The sequence below is a fragment of the Pelmatolapia mariae genome, linkage group LG17 (genome assembly GCF_036321145.2).
Source record: "Pelmatolapia mariae isolate MD_Pm_ZW linkage group LG17, Pm_UMD_F_2, whole genome shotgun sequence".
Classification (NCBI taxonomy): domain Eukaryota; kingdom Metazoa; phylum Chordata; class Actinopteri; order Cichliformes; family Cichlidae; genus Pelmatolapia; species Pelmatolapia mariae.
This window is the reverse complement of record NC_086242.1, coordinates 30,092,890-30,113,355: the sequence shown is the minus strand read 5'-3', so window position 1 is coordinate 30,113,355 and position 20,466 is coordinate 30,092,890. Positions and strand designations below refer to the sequence as shown.

The 20,466-nt window shown below is 38.4% G+C and overlaps 2 protein-coding genes across 2 annotated transcripts; both read right to left on the bottom strand.

Annotated features, from left to right (window-relative positions):
- Positions 1-312: 312 nt before the first annotated feature.
- On the bottom strand, positions 313-12,890 carry LOC134646687 (coagulation factor XIII B chain-like). The gene is made up of 8 exons (XM_065469464.1): positions 12,872-12,890; positions 12,135-12,314; positions 10,280-10,459; positions 8,740-8,937; positions 8,311-8,499; positions 5,361-5,540; positions 4,652-4,703; positions 313-514 (listed from the first exon to the last, which is right to left on the bottom strand). Exons 1-8 carry the CDS (start codon positions 12,888-12,890, stop codon positions 313-315), a joined length of 1,200 nt encoding a protein of 399 aa, XP_065325536.1.
- A 1,106-nt stretch (positions 12,891-13,996) lies between these two features.
- On the bottom strand, positions 13,997-19,332 carry LOC134646781 (complement factor H-like). Its single transcript, XM_063500710.1, has 9 exons — positions 19,262-19,332; positions 18,901-19,080; positions 18,353-18,458; positions 17,573-17,649; positions 16,165-16,344; positions 15,692-15,880; positions 15,286-15,471; positions 14,643-14,822; positions 13,997-14,187 (listed from the first exon to the last, which is right to left on the bottom strand). The coding sequence occupies exons 1-9, from the start codon at positions 19,329-19,331 to the stop codon at positions 13,997-13,999; spliced, it is 1,359 nt and encodes a 452-aa protein (XP_063356780.1). The 5' UTR covers position 19,332.
- Between the last annotated feature and the right edge of the window lie 1,134 nt (positions 19,333-20,466).

The following is a 20,466-nucleotide window of genomic DNA, read 5'->3' as shown; positions in this document are numbered from 1 at the left end:
ATATCATGTCCCAGATTAGGAACGCTTATTATGACTCCAATATTATACTGTAATAGTTTAGCCAAAAACAGTTGTGAGATCAGAAATCATAATTAGAATTTGTAGTTTGTCTCATTTATTTTTCTAATGAATTTGAATGCAATGAATTTTTCACACAGGGCCGGGTAGGTTTGAATGGATTTTCCCTTAATAAAAAAAATGATAATTTAACAACTGTGTTTTGCATTTACTCCTGTTATATTTGTCTAATATTAAAATTTGTTTGATTGTCTGAAACAATATGCAAAAAATCAGGAAGGGACCAATACTTTTTCACAGCACTATATAGTTGAGAAAGAGAGAAGGGGTGTCCAAATTCAGGGGCTGCATCCTCCTGCGGACCTGGCCTTCACGGTCTGCGTGGGCCGGGTCCTCTGAAGGCCGGGTAAACTGGAAGTGAGCGGCTGTGAAATTGGAGGGTCTAGCCTTCAGATTTGCATCACCAGCTGTCTCGGTGGAGTTCAGCTGTCTGCTCCTTACTTTTTAAAATATAACAGGACACTGGTGCAAATTCTCGATCATGTCACACTTCTGTTTTATCAGTTTTCCGTTTGACGTTTATTCAGCTGTAATCTCAGCCAAACCGATTTACTCACGAACAAATATAACACTGAAAAAAGCCAAACAATAACATTTTTAAGTTATCTTTTTTTTTTTTTTTTTTTTCTTCCCCCTGTCCCGTTTGGATCTTTAGCCATCAGAATTGTTGTCTTAAGGCCAAGAGAGATGCCAAGTGGATTTACTTTACCAAGTGGATCATCATGGCCTTGCCATATTGGTCCATTTGATTGACCTTTATTATAATTATGTATTTATTTTATTTTCGGTTGTTACAGTCGGGACAGACATGACTGGGGGATAGGACAGGGAGAAAGAATGAAAGAAAGAGGGGGAGAAAGAAAAATAGAGGGGAGAAGAGATGGTGAGAAAGGGGAGAAGAAAGAAAGAGAAAACAAACAAAACACCTGGATCACCTGTATGGAGAACAAAAACAGAAGAGAAAACAAACAAACAAAAAACAGCAACATAATAAATACAGCACCATCACAATAAACTAGCTAGCAGTAGATAACAGTAGATACTAAATATTAAATGTTATTGTGCAGCACGCAAGATAGACAGCGCACAATGTGCTTTGAGGTAGCAGCCAAGAAAGGTGTAGTTTGTGTCTGTGAACACCCGTGTGTACACCTGTGTGGATAAGCATGCTTGTATTCCAAAGGTTTCTCCATGTAACGATCTGCTAGGGAGTGTGGGGAGCCATAGCCCCGTCCCCCAGGGCATGAAGCAGATATGGAGGAGATCCAGGCCCCAGACATCTAGAGGCCCCAGAGTACGAGGACCCAAGGAGGGCCACCAAAGGGGGGGGAACCGTGCCACCCTCCTGGGAAGAGCTGAGTAGAGCCCCAAACGAGAGGTCACCCAGCAGCCACAGAGCAGAGGCCAGAGGGGGTTGCAGTGGCGTGCCCGCGGGCTCTGCCAGCAGCCAGCTGCGCCAGAGAGGACCGAGCTTCAGGCCCAGAGGCCAGAGGCCTGAGGACACCCCACCCCCCGGAAGGGGTCCAGCCGGGCCACAGGCGCCAGGCCCCGCCAATCGGCCACCAGGAGTGAGCCGGTACATACATGAGTGCCCAGCCCCAGTCGACAAGAACCACCAGCACACCAACGTCTGAGGGCATCAGCCACCGGCAGGGAGTGTGGTGAGGGGAGATAGGCCTCCGTACTTTGGAGGGCCTGAGATGTTCCCAGAGAGGTGGAGTCTAAGACCCAACCTGACATATAGACACAGACGAACAGGCGCACGCAGACTCAAACGTGTATTCCCACCCCCATATACACAACCAAATACTCGGCACTTACCCAACGTGTAGACAGACACAAATAGACACTGCACAGACAATCACACTCCCCAAACATACTCTATATCCCAGGTCCAGGTACCCCCGCCCCCAGAGGGGCAAGCCGCACCTAGACCCAGGAGGTGTAACCCTTCTCTCTGGGGTGGAGGCAAGCGGACCGCCTCCTTATCTGCAGTAGCAGGGAGGCCCCGCATCACAGACCCCAATCTGACGGCCAGCACCTCCTCCCAGCCCCCCAGCCCTGACGGCTAACAGAACCGGGGTGTTAGTTATCTAAGTGACCTATATATCATGTTTAACCTGAGTAGCGACAACCACGGGGGTTTGAAAACGATGCACCAGGAGTTCGCTGTTCTCGCTGGCTCTAGTGAACCGGCTAGCTATCGAGAGCGCTTTGCAAATATGCGATATCTTGATAAACCGAGCAGATATTTGAAGTTTACACAGCTACATTCTTGCCTGAAAATATCTTAAAAGTTTATTTTGTGACCCAGAAAGAGTAATGAGAGTAATATTGTAATAAAGGAGTAATAAAGGAGGACGCATTTGTCGGCCGCATTTGGAGGAGTCTACGAATTTGGACAGCCTTCGTGACGTAGTCACACGTAGTCTACGTAGTCTACAAATGCGGCCTCAGGAGGATGCAGCCTATGAATTTGGACACCCCCACAGTTTGTTCTGAACCACCTTTAGCAATTTTATTCATAACATGTTGTTTTTCTTTCAGGCAGCTCACGTCAGTTCCAGATATCTAAAGCTTTTACTGGCAAAAGAGCAGCGTCATCACCCTGAGCACTGAGGCTATATCAATATGAGGCTATTGATGTCACACACACACACACACACACACACACACACACACACACACACACACACACACACACACACACACTAAGCTGCAGCTGAAACCAGGGGTGCATAAATGACCACGGCACACTGAAGATCCCAACACCAAAGCACCCAGTCCTCTCCACTTTAGGCCTTCAGCTTCAGAATAGAAAACACAAGTTAATAACACATCTAAACCCTCTTGCAATCCTACTGCAGAAACACACACATACTCTGCAAAATAAAAAGGGCTTCCTTCCAACGGTGTAACAAAAAATAAGAATTTACAAATCATTGCCAATTCAAAAACATGTATCCAGTTCATACTGAGGCAGCAGCGGCATGTACGCAACTCCTTTCTGTAACAGCTAGGGAGGTCTTGTGACTTGAGTCCCGGATGCATACAGCAACAGGTGAGTGAGTGAGGGATGCCCAGATAGTGGCTACTATTGATAGCAGGGGTGGGGGAACTCCAGGCCTCAAAGACTGGTGTCCTGCAGGTTTTAGATGTGTCCTTGAGCCAACACAGCTGATTTAAATGGATAAATTACCTCCTCAACATGTCTTGAAGGTCTCCAGAGGTAGGTAATGAACTAATCATTTGATTCAGGTGTGTTGACCCAGGGTGATATCTAAAACCAGCATGCCAACGACCCTTGAGGCCTGGAGTTCCCGACCCCCGATTTATAGTGAGCGAGTGACGAATGCCCAGATAGTGGCTACTATTTACAGAATGACCATATAATGTGATTGACCATCAACCTGTAAGCAGCTATTCAATATTAAATATAACATTTATTCTGCTACAATTCCTTTGAAAACATTAAAGGGAATTAGTTATTTAGGATTCTGGGATATATTTCTTTTTCATCAGTATATGTCATGTTACACATTTGCCCTTTCAAAACAGAACATCTTCTGTCAGAGGATGTTTGCTAAAACTATTTGAGCATCTTTACAGTTTTGTAGTGCAGTTAGTCTTTTCAAAAAGAGAGAAAGACAGAAACTCAGCACCTCAGCAACTGCAGGGTGTAAAAGACTGTAAGACTGCACAAATGTCAGCCATGGGCGTTTGCAAAGAAATAAATGAAGATGCCATTCTTGAACAAAGATAGTCAGAGGTCAACAATGTGGCATTTTTTTTTTAAAGTACAGATTATTTGCTAAGACTTTGAGTGAGTTGCTGAAGAGGCTAGAGGTTGGAGGCTTTTTTAGTCTCTCATGTGACCTGACAGAACTTTAGTATCACACTGGGCTATAAAGACCACTCAGAGTTGGGGGAGAACTTGAGTTGCTATAGTTGCTATAGAAAACCATAACCCAAACTTGAAACTCCAAGAAATGTATCCAAATTTGTGAGGTGTTCTCAAAAACTCTGTCAGTCTTTCAGTATCTCAGCTGATGCAGAGATTTCAAAGCTAAACAGATCCTACCTGAGGTCCAGCATGCCAAAGAATATCTTGCTGGTCACTTGTTTTTATCATCCAGTTACTGGGAAGATTTGTGCAACTGTTTTTTGTATTTAAATGTATTTTAATAATTCATTTTTATGTACATTTTTATTTCTCTAATAAGAAACTGCACAGGCTGAGCCAAGTAAGGGCAGATTTTGTTCTGTATTTGTGGCACAGGATTTATGCACAGAAAACATGTGGAGGCAGAAAACAGACTTAGCTTATATGTTTTTATTAAAATGATCACAACAGCACTATTACTTCACTCTGGTTAATTATTTACACATTGGTGTACTCATGTTTAACTAACGTATTACATCAAAACCTCCTTACTGGCAAGTTGGCAAATTTATCACACCGTGTTCACACCTCTGACGCATTCCCAGTGTCCCAACATGTCTGTGTCCTCTGGTACAAATGAAATGGACTGTATCGTGATGTTCTGTATACAGTTTATCATGCACTCTATACCTGAACTGAATATTATGTCTGTTCATGTCTTCTCTATTCACAACGCAGGGTTCTGTAAGAGAAAAGATAAACAGACTTTTAATGTTAGTTAAATATGGGAATGTACAGAATATTGGGGTGAATCAAAAACCATTGTGTTCTTTAAAGGACTTGATTGGCCATGATTTGAAACATGCCATATAAATAATTAATTAAATAATTAAAAATATTTAATGGCTAATAATAATTAAATTATTTAGTAATTAATAATTATATTTAATAATTATTAAATAATGATTATTTATTAATTATTATCATTATCGAATTTCTCTGTGATTAGTTTTTCCAGGGTTTGCTGTGTGGCAGGCAAAGTCGAACCCAAATGCAGGACTCACGGAGCAGGACGTAAAAAAACAAACAAACAAACAAACAAACAAACAAATACATATATATTTTTAAAGGTCATAGTTTTACCACAAAGTCCATTAGTGAATAACATGCACCAAAGTGGTTTTCGTATACAGGGCAACTTGCCCTATATAAATTATCATCACAATATGGTTACGTTTCCTTTTCAGTGTCTAATGACTCTGATATGTAGCAGCATTGTACAATTTTGTTAACGTTAATTAAACTTCTGCAGTACGCAAAAATACTAAAACTATAAATCAAAATTACTTAATAATTATCTTCTTAGAATGCAGAAATTGAAAAGGGCACTGCAACTTACGGAGGCATCTAATCTCTCCAATCCATTCACCATCCACACAGGTTTTGAACAGTCCACCATCCATGGCGTAGTAACGCTGACAAATATATTCAACCCTTTCATTATGTTGGTACTGCTGTTTAGTACTTGTTTTGGTGTCTCCGTCTGAAAGAGGCGGTGGCCTCCCACAACCCTGGTCACCTACAAAAATGTGAGCAACAGAGAAAAAAAAAATCAGGTTCAGGCATCATTTTGTCACAATAAATTTATTTAGTAACAGTTTCTATCATGTAACCTGATTCTTGCACATTATTGCCGTTCTTAAAGGCAGTTTTGCCATCTACAGCACAGAATCCAAACAACTTTCACTCACATAGCTGGTGAGCTCAAATAGCTGTAATGTGGACAATAGTTGCCCATTATTTCCTTTAAGCAGGGCAGACTGATCAACACTGAATGGGATGATATCTAGGCAGAGAAAATTCCCTATTGTTGACAGATATTGATAACCACAACTATTCAGTCATTGGATATCATTTGAAACTGATAGTTTTAAACAAAAACCCGATATTCTAATTTCATTCCAGTTTCAGTGTGCTGAAATGCATTTTTGCCTCAGACAACTACGCTTTCAAATCCCCTTGTTAACTTTAGATTAAAATGGTATCTAAGTTTCAGTCATTTATATTAAACCTCAACAAATCTCCTGTAGCTACAGCATAACAGAGAGAACAAAACTAGCAAAGATATATTTTACACCGCGTTCGAAATTATTATGCAAATTGTGTTTAAGTGTCATAAAGATTAAATGAGTTGTTTTTCAATTAAACCCATGGATGGACTTGTGTCTTAGGACTCTTTGTATCACTGAAATCAATCTCGGACACCTATGATCATTAGTTTGCCAGGTGAGCCCAATTAAAGGAAAAACTACTAAAGAAGGATGTTCCACATTATTAAGCAGACCACCATTTTCAAGCAATTTAGGAAGGAAAAAATCATCTCTCTACTGCTGAAAAGCGTGAAATAGTTGAATGCCTTGGACACGTAATGAAAACCTTAGATATTTCACAAAAAGTTAAGCATGATCACCAAAATGTTAAGAGATTTGTGGCTGAGTCAGAGCACACATGGGTTCGTGCAGATAAAGGCACAATGAGGAAGGTTTCTGCCAGACAAATACATCAGATTAAGAGAGCAGCTGCTAAAAGGCCATTACAAAGCAGCAAACACATATTTGAAGCTGCTGGTGCCTCTGGAGCCCTGCGAACATTGAGGTGTAGGATCCTCCAGAGACTTGCAGTTGTGCATAAACCTTCTATTCGGCCACCCCTAACCAATGCTCACAAGCAGAAATGGCTACAGTGGGCCCAGAACTACATGAAGACTAATTTTCAAACAGTCTTGTTCACTGATGAGTGCAGTGCAACCCTGGATGGTCCAGATGGATACAGTGGTGGATGGTTGGTGGATGGCCACCATGTCCCAACAAGGCTGCGTCTTCAGCAAGGAGGTGGTGGAGTCATGTTTTGAGCCGGAATCACGGGGAGAGAGCTGGTCGGACCCTTTAGGGTCCCTGGAGGTGTGAAAATGACCTCTGCAAAGTATGTGGAGTTTCTGACTGACCACTTTCTTTCATGGTAAAAAGAGAAGAACTGTACCTTCTGCAACACAACCATCTTCATGCAAGACAATGCACCATCTCATGCTACAAGGAATACCTCTGCATCATTGGCTGCTATTGGCATAAAAGGAGAGAAACTCATGGTGTGGTCCCTATTCCTCCCTGACTTCAATCCTATTGAGAACCTTTGGAGCATCCTCAAGCAAAAAAATATGAGGGTGGGAGGCAGTTCACATCCAAACAGCAGCTGTGGGAGGCTATTCTGACATCCTGTTAAGACATTCAAGTAGAAACTTTCCAAAAACTTACAAGTTCCATGGATACAAGAATTGTAAAACTGCTATCAAATAAGGGGTCCTATGTTAATTTGTAACTTGACCTGTTAACATGTTTTGGATTGAAATACCTTTTGATTTCAGTAAAATTGATCTATTAATGCTGCAAATTCAACAAATGACCATTTTCAATTCTCTACAGCCTATAAAATCTTTTGAAATTCTGTGTGCGTAATAATTTGGAACAGTGCATTTCAAGTCTTTTGTTTTTGAAAAACATACTGTTTTCATTGGGAGTTTTGTTCAGTAACATTTGAATTATAGTCTATTGGTTAATGACTCGAAAATTATACCGACTGTCATTTGAATCGACTATTTAGGAAAAACAGAGAAAAATATCATTTGCATAATAATTTGGAACGCGGTGTAAACTGGCTGGTACTTAAGGGAATGAACATTTCTGTGTTTTGAAGAAGAGAATCTGTTGTACTGTGAGGTTTACAGTATGAACAAGAAACCAAATGTGATGCAAGTGTCTGCATAAATCAGCATTACTTTTCGTCTACTTTGGTAAATAATTTTATAATCTATTCTCAATATATAAAAAAACCTTGAAAGTAAAAGATTTCAATATAAAAAATAACTCCAAAATAAAAAGTCCATGAAGAGACATTTTCCAACTAGACAGGTGTCTCTTTCTTAGGAAAGATGAAAACTGGAAAACAGCTGGAGAATGAATCTAGTTCAGTAATATTTATGTGATGCTAGTTCACAAGAGCCGTTATCTCAAGAACCTACAATATTAGACATAAACAGCAGATCAGCCTAAAAAATAGAGTATTGGGAGTAGAATACTTCCTATGATGACTTTGACCTTACAGGTTCATCAGAATCATTAAATAAATGATTTATGTGATACAAGGGCAACAACACAACTGCTACAGAATGCTGATGTTTCCCTGCAATACAAAATTGCTCCCAACAGCAACTTAAAAACAGAAACCCTTATCACAGTAACAGCTCATTTCTGTTACCTCACATTATTGCAGTAATACTGTAAAAGTGCACATACCAGAGCAAGTAGGAAAGGGGGAATTCCATTGTCCATTTTCTAAACACTCAATTTCTGTAGACCCAATTAGTACATGTGTATTGCTGCAAAGAAAATGCAACTTATGTCCAGTCGCCATTATTTCATTTGATGGTGGTAATCCAGCTACGTAGAGATGAGGATGCATAACACCGACTTTACAAGATCTATCTGAAAAGAGCAAAACATGTAGAAATATACGTGAGTTTATGTAACAAAACTGCATAGCACTAAGAATGAGAGCTAAAGCAAGAGAGTAGTTGGTCTTAGTGAACACCAGAAGAGAGAAAAAATCTTATTGGATATTTAAATTATGCTTCAAAATACACACAGGTCAAACCTGAACTATTGCCATATTGTTTAAACAGGTATTGCATTTTGTCAGTAAAGGGATTTAAACATGTTCTTTACCTACGCAAGTCGGGAATGGATTATTCCATTGTCCGTCTTGTCCACATATCAGCACAGAAACGCCATTCAGATACTTCCCAGGACCATCACAGCTGAATGTAAGGATGTGATCGGGACGTATGGGAATAGAATTTTCCGGTAAACCTTTCACTGTTAACCCTTGAAGTGTAGGAGGAGGGTCACATGTGGAAGATGAAACTAAAGGAGAAAAGAAAAGACTTCAGAAGGCAAGAAATCACTGGCCAGAATCTTTATATTTGCTGCAGTTTTTATATTTGCCAGATCATGTCAGAATCCATTTTGCCAGGCTTCAACCTGTGTGCACGTATTTGTGCTTGAGACACGAAGGTTCAAACCAATGGAGATAAACCACTGTGAAAACTACAGCTGTAGTCAAAAGTTTTACAATCATCATGAACATGGATATCATTGTAATTTGGGGCTTTTAATGATTACCTTGAAATGCTATTTTTAAGTGTGAAATGACTGATTTAACATTGTGCACACAATTCTTTCTTTTTTTAATAGATTTTAAAGATGTATGCCGTACAATCATTCCACCCTGGAATGGAAACAGTTCAAAGACGTGACACCCATACCCATGAGTTTGTTCATGGATCTAACTCACTAAACGTTTATCTAATTTCCAGGCAAATAGTTTCAAAATAGCTGCCCTTTGCAAACTGTTTACAAGGACAACCTGTGTAAGCAAACCATCTGCTGTGTCAGTTAAACACGCTAAGATTTAAGTCATTAACCCTATAGGTTCCCTTATGTAGTGTGGGTAACTTTAACTCTAGCCTATAGTTTGGTGAAACAAAAAATAGAATGTTTCTGGAAAATATGTGAATAGTTTTTTCAGTAAGCATGATTTTTCCCGTTATTGCCCAGATTTGGGAGAACTATTTAATTAAAAAAAAAAAATTCTGATTATCTAGTGTTACAATTACGGTTAGTGTTTGTCACCAGTGACAACTGACATTATTTTAAAAAATGGAGTTTTCAAAATTTCTCTTGTAATACAGTTATTAAACTGATCTTTCTGTCATTGAGATGCAGGGTCATATTTCATAATGACTTGACAGAAACACTGTTGAATAAAATGATGACTGATGTGAATTCAAATATATTTGGAATCTGATCTGACATGACAAAGTCTCTACGTAGGGGCGATCGTGGCTCAAGAGTTGGCAGTTTGTCTTGTAATCGGAAGGTTGCCGGTTTGAGCCCCGGCTCCGACAGTCTTGACAGACCCTTGGGCAAGACACTTCACCCGTTGCCTACTGGTGGTGGTCAGAGGGCCCGGTGGCGCCAGTGTCCGGCAGCCTTGCCTCTGTCAGTGCGCCCCAGGGCAGCTGCGGTCATTCTCCCAGGCTTCCATCCAAGCCTCCATCTTCATTTCTGGAGTGTAATCACTAAAAACCTAAATTGAATTCTATATATCAATAATTCATGTTAAATCCCTTCTAATGATCTCTGCTTATTGAATTGTAGTCAATCACATGAGAGTGAGAGAAGAACAGAAAGCTTTTGAACTCACGGTAGCACGATCCCTTGTGGAGTGGCTGCCAGCCCTCAGTCGCACATACATATTTGATGGTGAGAGCTGATGTATAGCCAGGTTCGCAAGCGAAATGTATCATGTCTCCTGCTCGATACTGAGATTTTCTTGTCTCTTGTGTTACTTGGGCATTGGGAACATCTGGAAGCGTTAAACATGCTAATACACAAAACAATGTAAAATGGGAAAAGAAGAGAAAAAAACACAAAGATTAAAAACATACTGAGTGACTAAGCCAAGATATATGTATGTATAAGGAAATGACTACCCATCATTACTACTAACAATAGTAATGCCAGTAATGTGCAGTTGTTTTAGGACAATGGCTGTCAAGGCTTGTTAAGGTTGGTAGTTTGCAATCTATGTGAATAACAGAAACTAAAAGTCCTAAGCTCTGCTGGCCATCGCCAAATTTCAGCAGAGGACCATGGGTAATCATGCTTTGGAACAATCTTTCTGATGCGATCAGCTCCTTTTTCATCATTTAATTTCCTCTTAAAGACACTTTTATAAGCAGGCCTATTGTGTGCCTCCAGAAAATGTACCTATTTAGTAGGGGTGCAACGATACTCGTATCGATATTGAACCGTTCGATACAGTGCTTTCGGTTCGGTATGCATGTGTATCGAACAATACAAAATTTTTAATTAATTTTATCAACTTTTCTTCTGACGATGCTGTCTGTGTTGAGCGCTCAGTGGATCTGCGTTCGACTACTCCGCCTAGGCTGCACTGTCGAGCGCAGATCCACTGAGCGCAGCGCAAGCTAGCAAGACAGAAGCTAAACTTGTTGCAACAAAGCAAATTGAACCTCCCCCACCCTCACTCATATCTGGCCTTTGGAACTATTTTGGTCTTCATGTGAAGTATGACCCTGAAGGTAAGCGCGTCATGGACAAAAGTAAAACAGTATGTCGGATGTGCCACGCAATGCTCAATTACATGGGTGGGAACTACTGCGTTAGCGCAGTTTGCTCGTTAAGGTGTTGACGCCGTCCAGCCCCAGGCAGGGGGCGATCCGCGGTAGCTCGTTAACGGAGATTTGCCGTGTTGTGGCGTTAACGTCATTTCAGATTAACGCTGACAACACTAGTGGGAACACAACGAATATGACTGCACATTTACTCCGACATCATCCTAGTGCAAAGACAAGTGGAAGCAGACAAAAACAACAAGCACGCATGCTACAAACTTTACCCGAGTCATTTAGACAGCCGTTAGCACATGATTCTCCTTATGGGGACCTGATATGTTTAATATGCTGCTGAGAATATACCCCAGAAGAAGCGTATAGTATAGCTTTTATTTTGGAAAGAGCCATTTCTCTGTAATAAACTCTCTTTTTCCAAAGATGAGGGATTTCTCGATCAGATAGATTTTTTTTTTTTTATTACTTTGTTGTTTCAGCAACATTACATTTAAAAACTGTACTTTTGAGTTAAATTATATATTTTTAATTTTAATAAATGACAAATTAAAAAGGCATGAACATTTTTTGTATCGAAAAAATATCGAACCGTGACACCAAAGTATCGAACCGAACCGAACCGTGAATTTTGTGTATCGTTGCACCCCTACTATTTAGCTATAAACCCAACGCCTTCCCTGACCTCTAATGGGTCGATCCTATGAAAATCCATATAATGTTGCTCTTGGTATGCTTTACAACTTTTTGTGTTTGACATTTTTAGGGGTACATGGCATGCAGTATGGTTGGAGTTAGAGTAAGAGTCAGGGTAATGCTGTCATTAAGGGTTAGAGTTATTACATCCACATTGCAGCAATAGCACAAGTTTAGTTAGTGATGATAAAAACAGGAAGCCATGCAACTTACAGTAGCACTTTCCCTGACGGAGCACCAGCCAACCATCAGTTGTGCATACAAAGGTTGAGATCTGATCTGATATGTAACCAGATTCACAAGAAAAATGTATCACATCTCCTTCCTGGTACACAGCTTTGCTGGTTCCTTCTGACACGTGAGAGTGAGGAACATTTGGGAGCACTGAACACACTAAAAGACAAAAAGTTACAATTCGTCACATATAAAGATGTTAAAAAAGAATGACTGAAGCTCTATAAGGAAAACAGTTACAAAATCAAAGTATGTCTACAACCATTCTCCTAAACGGTTAAGACCACAAAACATGTATTTCAGTTGCATCTACATAATTTGTGGATATACTTCACCTAATAACACAGATAGCAGGATTTATGTATGACATACATCATTAAAGAATAATATAAGAAATTAACCATCAATTACCATTAATGGTAAAGGGAAAAAATAAGTATAAGTATAAAAGTACTAGAGCCCCCCACCCCTTCAAAGAAAACCCCAAACATAAAACAAAAACAAGCCAAAAAAAACCCCAAAACATAGCAAGTAGTAAAATCAACTATAATTACTTTTTAGTCCTACATTATATTACTAGCACATATATGTATGTAAACACAAAAATATACATATTTTAGGGTTGTGTGAATGCATGCAAAGTCAAGTAGTTGTAATAGTGTAAAAATAAGACAATTACATTCATACCATGCTTTTCCCCTGCAGTAAGTAAATACCTGTAATGACCACATGCATTGTATACAGCACTCTTCTTTAACTGCTTTTCCACAAAGGTAAAACATGTGATTTTAGGTACACTGAAAAACAATTACAGATCACTTTACCATTTTGTGACAAAGAAACTTCCACACACCCCCACAGCTGAAGAAACAGAAGGATTAAAGACAACTTCATGTTCTTTTGGCGAATGTTTTCTGAGGAGAATTTCAGTAGCTTCAATGTTCAGTGACCTCCCCCAGCTCGAACTCCACCCAGAGAGATCAGGTCACAGCACAGACTGTCCAGTGGCTCTGTCCAAATGTTTCTATTTAAGTACAACCTTGGACTCCTATTGTACAAGTGCTACGGAGAAGGACTGGATTGGTGGTTAGGTGTACAAAGCACAGGACTTTCAAATGTACTTTACAAGGGTTTACAAAGAATTTTCAGAAAAAGAGAAGATATCCAGTGATGGGCAGTTTTCTTGCTGAAAAAGCCTCGCTGATGCCAGGGGTCAAGGGAGAATGGCCAGAATGCATCAAGCTGATGGGAAGGCAAAAGTAACTCAACTTAAATGATTAGTGAACTCAATTAATCAACATGTGGATGCTGGACTCCAGGCCTAAAAAGTCTGTGGAAAAGGGGTTATTTCATTGTTAGGCCATGGACCCCAAAGCCCCAAGACTTTCAGCAGAGTTAAACTTATGTAAGAATTAAAACAGACCCCGTGATACTTTTATTAAAATAACATTACATGCAATTACTGTTACATGCATGTGTGCAAATCTGGGTTACCAAAACACTATAATGGCAGGTAAGATCTGGGAAAGGAAGGGTCTAATGACAGTTGAGTGTTTTTTGTTGTTTATTCTCCTTGCCAAAGGGAGGGAGTTTGTAATTTTATTTATTTTTTACTTCTTTTTGTTTAATCAGAAAATGTTCAGACTGGAAAGATAGGGCCACCATTTTGTGTATTTGTCCACAAAGGATTTATGAAAGACTTTGATTTTACACAAAAAAAGATGTACAGGAAGAACACAGACTGAGTATATAGGTTTTTATTAAAATGACCACACACATCAGTGCACTAATCCTTTATATATTTGTGTGCTCATGCTCATCGTATCCAATAGACAGAAATGTTACTGGCATGTGGGCAGATGCATTACACCGTCAATGCACTTCTGACGCATTCTCAAACTGCCAACAGGTCTTCCCCTGGTACAGCTGAACTCAATTACATCAGTATGTACTGAATACAGCTTATCATCCCTGACAAATCTGAATTGAATATTGTGTTTGTTCATGTCGTCTCTATTTACAGTGCAGGGTTCTGTAAGAGTTAAGAGAAAAGATTTTGTTAATGTCAGTACAGTACATCAATGCAGGAATGTACAACATATATCATATATAACTATTCAAGTCTTGATTACAAAGGCACAGTGCTTAAAACCAAGCAAGTCTGATCAAATGCAATTTGTATCTGTATCAAAACTCCAGATATAGCACAGAAATCACACAACATCAAATTGTGAAACATCCTAAAGTTAAATTGTCTTAAATTTCCCGTTTTTTTTTTTATAACATAAAACAGAGCACATCTAAGAACATGAAGCCCCCAAATTCTGCATCCTTTCTCAAATAAATTATGACAACAGCTTGAAAGGCTGATTCCTGTGTAAACTCAATTTTCTCTAAATGTAAGGGTAAAAAAAACTTGGGACCCCAAAATACTTTCACATATGCAGAATCTTAGAAGATACAACATAATATGGAACTATAACTTACTGAGGCAATTCATCTGTCCAGTCCATTTACCATTTTCACAGGTTTTATATGGTGTACCGTCCATTGTGTAGTAATTTTGACAGATATACTCAACCCTTTCTCCATGGCTGTATTGCCTTTTAGTACTGGTTTTGGTGTCTCCATCTGAGAGTAATGGTGGTTTCCCACAACCCACAGGATCTTAAATTAATATGGACAAAAACAAACAAAAAACTTGAAATTGTTAATATAATATTTTTTAATATCTATTCGCAGTACTATTAGTACTATTATGCAACATCTTACAGTCAATTTTTGTGTAAACCTTTTAGAGATTCAACTCTCCAAATTACTGTGGGTTTATTCTGACTTCTCTTTTTTATATTTACAGCTGTTATTAACATGAGCAGCTTATCTGGGCGCTTATTACTGACTGGGCTTCACATATGTACATGACATTTCCTACACAGTGATTGTAATTAGGATCAACCGTAAGACTTGTCCAAAAACATTTCCGATGGAATTTTTGCCTGAGTAACCGTAACTTGTTTTGGGATTAAAAAAATGTGATTAAAGCCTCCTGAAATTGCAGTGCACTGTGACTGGATGATCTTTTCTTGTCACATATAACGGGTGAGTGGACAGTAGAAAAAAACTGGCTTACCTCCACATGTTGGAAACGGATCGCTCCACTGTCCATTTGCCAAACATTCAACTGTTTTATTGCCTTGCATAAAGTGGTTACGCCTAAGGCAAGTAAAGGTTAGCTTTTGTCCTTTCTTTAGCCCATTGCCTTGTATGTGTGATGTGATTCTTACACTGTCTGATATTCTTGTGACTTTGCATTCATCTGTTTTAAAGAAGACAGTCTTTTAATCTTTCAGTTTAAAGTGTAATGCAGCAGTAGTCTAGACCCAAAGGAACCAAATAAAATGTAAATCTTAATCATTATATAATTTCAACAAATGAAATATAATGATTACATAATTGTTACTCAAATATATGGACATTTAAAAAACATGTCAAATCACTTTAATCACTTCAGCTTTTCTCAGTTAAAGTAAACATACCAGAGCAGGATGGAAAGGAAGCATTCCAGTACCCAGTTTCTAAACACTCGATTACTTTAGAACCTTCCAGTTTATACTGATCAGCACAACGAAAATGTAATGTGTCCCCAGTCCTTATCGCTTCATTCCCTTGTGGTAATCCAGTTACCTGCAGATTAGGGTCCATTACTCCAACTGCACAAGGGATTCCTGAAAACAATAAGTAAGAGTCATTATTGTGATTGTAGACATAATAAAGTTTTTTTTTAATTATGCCCCGTGAATGCTACTGTTAAACATGGAGAAGCTTATTTAAAGATAACCAAACATGCATTTTGAGAGTTAAACACAAGCAACAATACTTCCTTTATACTATTTTTATAGTTTTGCACATAGCGGCTGCAAAATGGCTCCATAGTGCTCCCCTCTGAATTGCAAGAAAGCAGAATGCAAAGAATGGACTATGGAGAAATATAAAGAGATCTACATCTTACTGAGGCATCTCATCTCTCCAGTCCATTGACCATTTACACAGGTTTTGTACGACCCACCCTCCATTCTGTAGTAATCCTGGCAGATGTACTCAACCCTTTCACTATGGCTGTACTGCAGTCTGGAACTTTCCTTCGGGTCTCCATTTGAAAGATGTGGTGGTTTCTCACAACCCTCGGCAGCTACAAATATGGGCAACAAAAATACAAGTTTAAGAATGATTTCATCACAATAATCACATTTCACCATGAGTGACACATCACTGACCTTGATCAATTAAATTAAATTAAATTACGTTTTATTCATATACCAAGAATTCATAAAAAATGTTTTCTCAAGATGCTTCATAATGTAAGGTGAAGACGCAAGAGCACAAAAAGATAAGGAAAGATAAATAAACTATATGAGAAAGAAGCAAGTCATAAATAAATAGAGGGGAGTGAAGAAGAAGTGCTAAAAATATGAACCTCTAGTAGCATAACCTGAATGCCTGAAAACAGCAAAAAGATGTACTGAGGTACTGGACTGTAAGTATAAGTTCATGAGTTCAAGGTTCATGTAAAAAAAAGCCAAAAGGTGTATTAGGTGTCCTAAGTCAGTGTTTCCCAACCTTTTGGAGCCACGGAACATATTTCACATTCGAAAAAACACCACCAAAGAAAAATGTCACAAAAGCATATTGATAATTTTTCCCCGCGCACCAAGCATAGCAGAATTGGTTCGATTTGCTCCCAGTATACCTTTTTTGCTTTCTTCTGACCACTACTCATGCTAGGGCCTCCATCTGGGTCAGAATTTTCCTCAGGACCAGGTCAGACTGATTACTTTTTCTTTTCAAATATTTATCTGTTTCTATTACGTGCTCCATTGTTTTACAGCATGAGTATTATGTAATTTCTTCTTTGTCTTCTTCTGTTTTAATGGCAGTTGGCAATCCATTTAATTAGAGCAGGTAGTTGTACTACCCTCTATTGGAAGAGAATGAAATTGTTCTGCCCGTTACACCGATCGCTTAGAGTACTAATCAGGTGGAATCAGATAATCTTCCATGGCACACCTGATCATTGCTCACAGCACACCTATGTGCTGCGACACAGTGGTTGGTAAACACTGTCCTAAGTGACTGGTAGGGTTATATACAAGCACCAGTTGTTGCTTTATATGTCATGTGATACCATCGCAGGTGCAATATGGATCCACAGGAATTGGTACAAATCTTGAGCAATATATATAAAATGTAGTACACAGGGTATATACAGCAGGCTAATTTCTCATACCTAACAGGACGACTGAAATTTTCACATTTTTCGAGTGTAATCAGAGGACCTTATAAATATACACTGTTAAGCTAGTTCAAACTACAAATGCCGATAAAAGTAACATTGCTGGGGTGTTGACTGAAAGACTTACTTTCACATACTGGCACAGTACTACTCCATCCGTCCAACTGACAAGTTCGGGTGCCATCGCTATCTCCCATTGTATACCTGCAATTACAGCTCATATCTCATTTTGTATTTTCATCCACACACTAAAAATTATAGAGTACTATGCACAAGTCTTGAGCAATCATTTTGCTTCCAAGTAACCATTTTAAGTGGTCTTGAGATCGGATATCAGTGATTGGACACTGAATTATTTTTAGGTCTTCCCTTGTACCTAAACATTTTCAGAGAAATGTTTGTTTGTTAAATCACTTAACACTGTTGATTATCTGCTGTTCACTGAAGCCTCATCGGAAAAGACCTGAGTGGAAGTGTGGCCATTCTTCAGGAAAGGAAACTGGGAAAAAAGACTGAGGTATGTCAACCTAACACAAGAAGTACAGCAAAAATTAGCAGAAACAGGTCTTGGAACTCACTGTCGTACCAACAGTGAGTTCTAAATTTATGTTTAAACATTTTTAAAAATAAGCCTGAACTCTCTTATGCAAGCTTTCTTGTAATTTCTTTAATGTAGTCTTAGGAATAATGTAGTTAATGTAGTCTGCCAGGCTTCTTCAAAGCTCCTTTGAATAATGGCTTCCTTTTGTCCCATTCTTGTTGACATTTTCCAAACAGCATTGTATTACGGGACTTTTGTCTTAAAACAACTTGAAGAGTTTCTGTTTTGACACACAAATATAAGTGATCCTCATGGGACTTTCAGAGAGCGTACATTATGACACTGAATCATTATAGATCCACATACCCTGGATTGCAAAAGTATTTGATAACTGTTCCAAAAACGAGCTCTTCTCCGCGGATAATTTCATAATAGCCATTGGGAATGTCCTCAGGGAGTTTACATGGCTTTACTGAAAAAAAAGAAAAGAGAATATTTTTCATGAGTAAGTATGAATTAGACCTTATTCTTCTCTTATTATTGCTTATTTTTAAATGAAATCAGGTGCTTGCCGACATTGACATAAATATATTCTTATGCTATTTTACATAACTCTTCAGTTAATAACAATATTGAAGTGTGGGTACAATGTTATTGATGCAGGGATTTGAGGAAGCGATTTGCTATTTTCATACAATAGATTACTATCAGCAGCATACTGCAGCAGTTTTACAACTCTCTCAGTACCACTGTTTCTAATTCCAAAAAACTAAAGTTTTGGGATAAAACTTTGGTAATTGATATTTTGTGAAATGTTATGAATTGAATCTTAGAAGGTATTAAGGATTATTTGTAACCCTATAAATACAGTCATAAGAGTAACAGCAAAATAGCAGGCAAACCATTTAACTTACAGTTGCATTTTCCCTGACGCAAACTCTCCCAGCCAGTATTTGTGCATATATATCTGAGGGTTGGACCAGATATATAACCAGTCTCGCATGTGAAATGTATCACATCTCCTTCGCGGTACTCAACTTTTTTAGTATTTTCTGACACATAGGAGTGAGGAACATTTGGAAGCCTTGAACATACTGAAAAAAACAACATGGAAAGAGATGTATACATAGATTGACCAAGGATTCCAAATTTACATCTTCATTTTTATGTAAAGAGATAGTAGCACAAATAAAAAAGAGGGTAAGTAGAAGGAGAAGAAATGTCTTCTCTTTTAAACTAAACAAAGAACACAGCATTTAAAAAAGTCTGACTTACCGTTTTCTGAGAAAGAAACTTCCACATGTCCCCATAGCTGGAGAAACAGAAGGATTAATGACAGTCGCATTCTGTCAAGTGGACTGCAAATCAAATTTTCACTGTGCACAAGTCCTTTGACAAACTGTGCGTTTTCTGTGCAGAACTGCTGTGTGTTTATCACAGTATTCGAGGCCAATGGTTAAAATATGGACTTCCCTACTGGAATTGCACAAGCCTCAAAATGACATATCGCAAACAACAAGTTTCACTGAACACGCCAGAGGAGTTCACAGACAACACTTCACAAAACTCACCCTATAATAATTTATAGACTTTATAGAGTTTCTTTCATTGCCTATAAAATAATTTATAACATTCTACAAAAGAAGGTTTGTGTCCTCTTTCAAACATCATATAAATTAATCCATCTATTCTTATAATTAAATTAAAATATGAGATTAATTAGTCCTGAAAATATAGACTGGTCTATGATGCTCAAAACAAGTTTGCAAAATATAATAGATGTTATATCTTATTTTGTGATAGAATGATTAGTGTTCGCTGAAAAGGTTACTGTGCAGTTTGATCACCACGACTAGTAAGTCATAAATAGAGATGGTACTGAGGTACAAAGTCCATTGTAAAAGTCAGCCAGAGATTCAGGTCGGTAAATAGTTTTAAAGAAGTTGTTGTTTAAGAGAACATCTTTAAATTCAAACATAACCAATATCTATGTCTTTTAGAGAAATTTTCAACCAAGATGAAACTTAGTTTTGAAAATTTGAAAGAAATTTTTGAATTTTTAGGAACAGAAAACCATTTCTATTTAAATTTCACAAAATTGGTAGAAGTCTGTTGTCCAACTCTTTTTCTAATAGATTTGCTTCTGGGATTCAGTTTTCCAGATTATTCCTTGGTATCAAATACCAATATAAGTCAACTATAGTTGTGGAAGATGAATGCAAACTGTTTGCTTATACAATACTATTCTACAAGTTCTTGACCATTTCACACCACCATAATCATTGACATGTTTATTGAACACAGGACATTTTATATGTTCAGCCTCTGCTTGTTGTTCACCTTTACCATATGATTTTCAATGACTCCGTGTAATGAATACATGGTTTTTCATTAAACTCCTATATCCTATCATATACTGAGTCATTACATGATAAAATACAAAGATATAAACATATTTTAGTGTTGTATCATACTGAGGC

Excerpts from the sequence above, each read along its gene's own strand:
- LOC134646687 (XM_065469464.1), bottom strand. Across the intron at positions 8,500-8,739 it reads TCCATTCCCGACTTGCGTAG|ATAGATCTTGTAAAGTCGGT; the intron begins GTAAAGAACATG and ends TGCTCTTTTCAG. Across the intron at positions 4,704-5,360 it reads TGGAGAGATTAGATGCCTCC|AACCCTGCGTTGTGAATAGA; the intron begins GTAAGTTGCAGT and ends TTTCTCTTACAG.
- LOC134646781 (XM_063500710.1), bottom strand. The coding sequence starts at position 19,331 with ATGCGACTGTCATTAATCCTTCTGTTTCTCCAGCTATGGGGACATGTG. Across the intron at positions 18,459-18,900 it reads GCGTCAGGGAAAATGCAACT|TAAAGCCATGTAAACTCCCT; the intron begins GTAAGTTAAATG and ends CTTTTTTTTCAG. Across the intron at positions 17,650-18,352 it reads AAATACTTTTGCAATCCAGG|GTATACAATGGGAGATAGCG; the intron begins GTATGTGGATCT and ends CTGTAATTGCAG.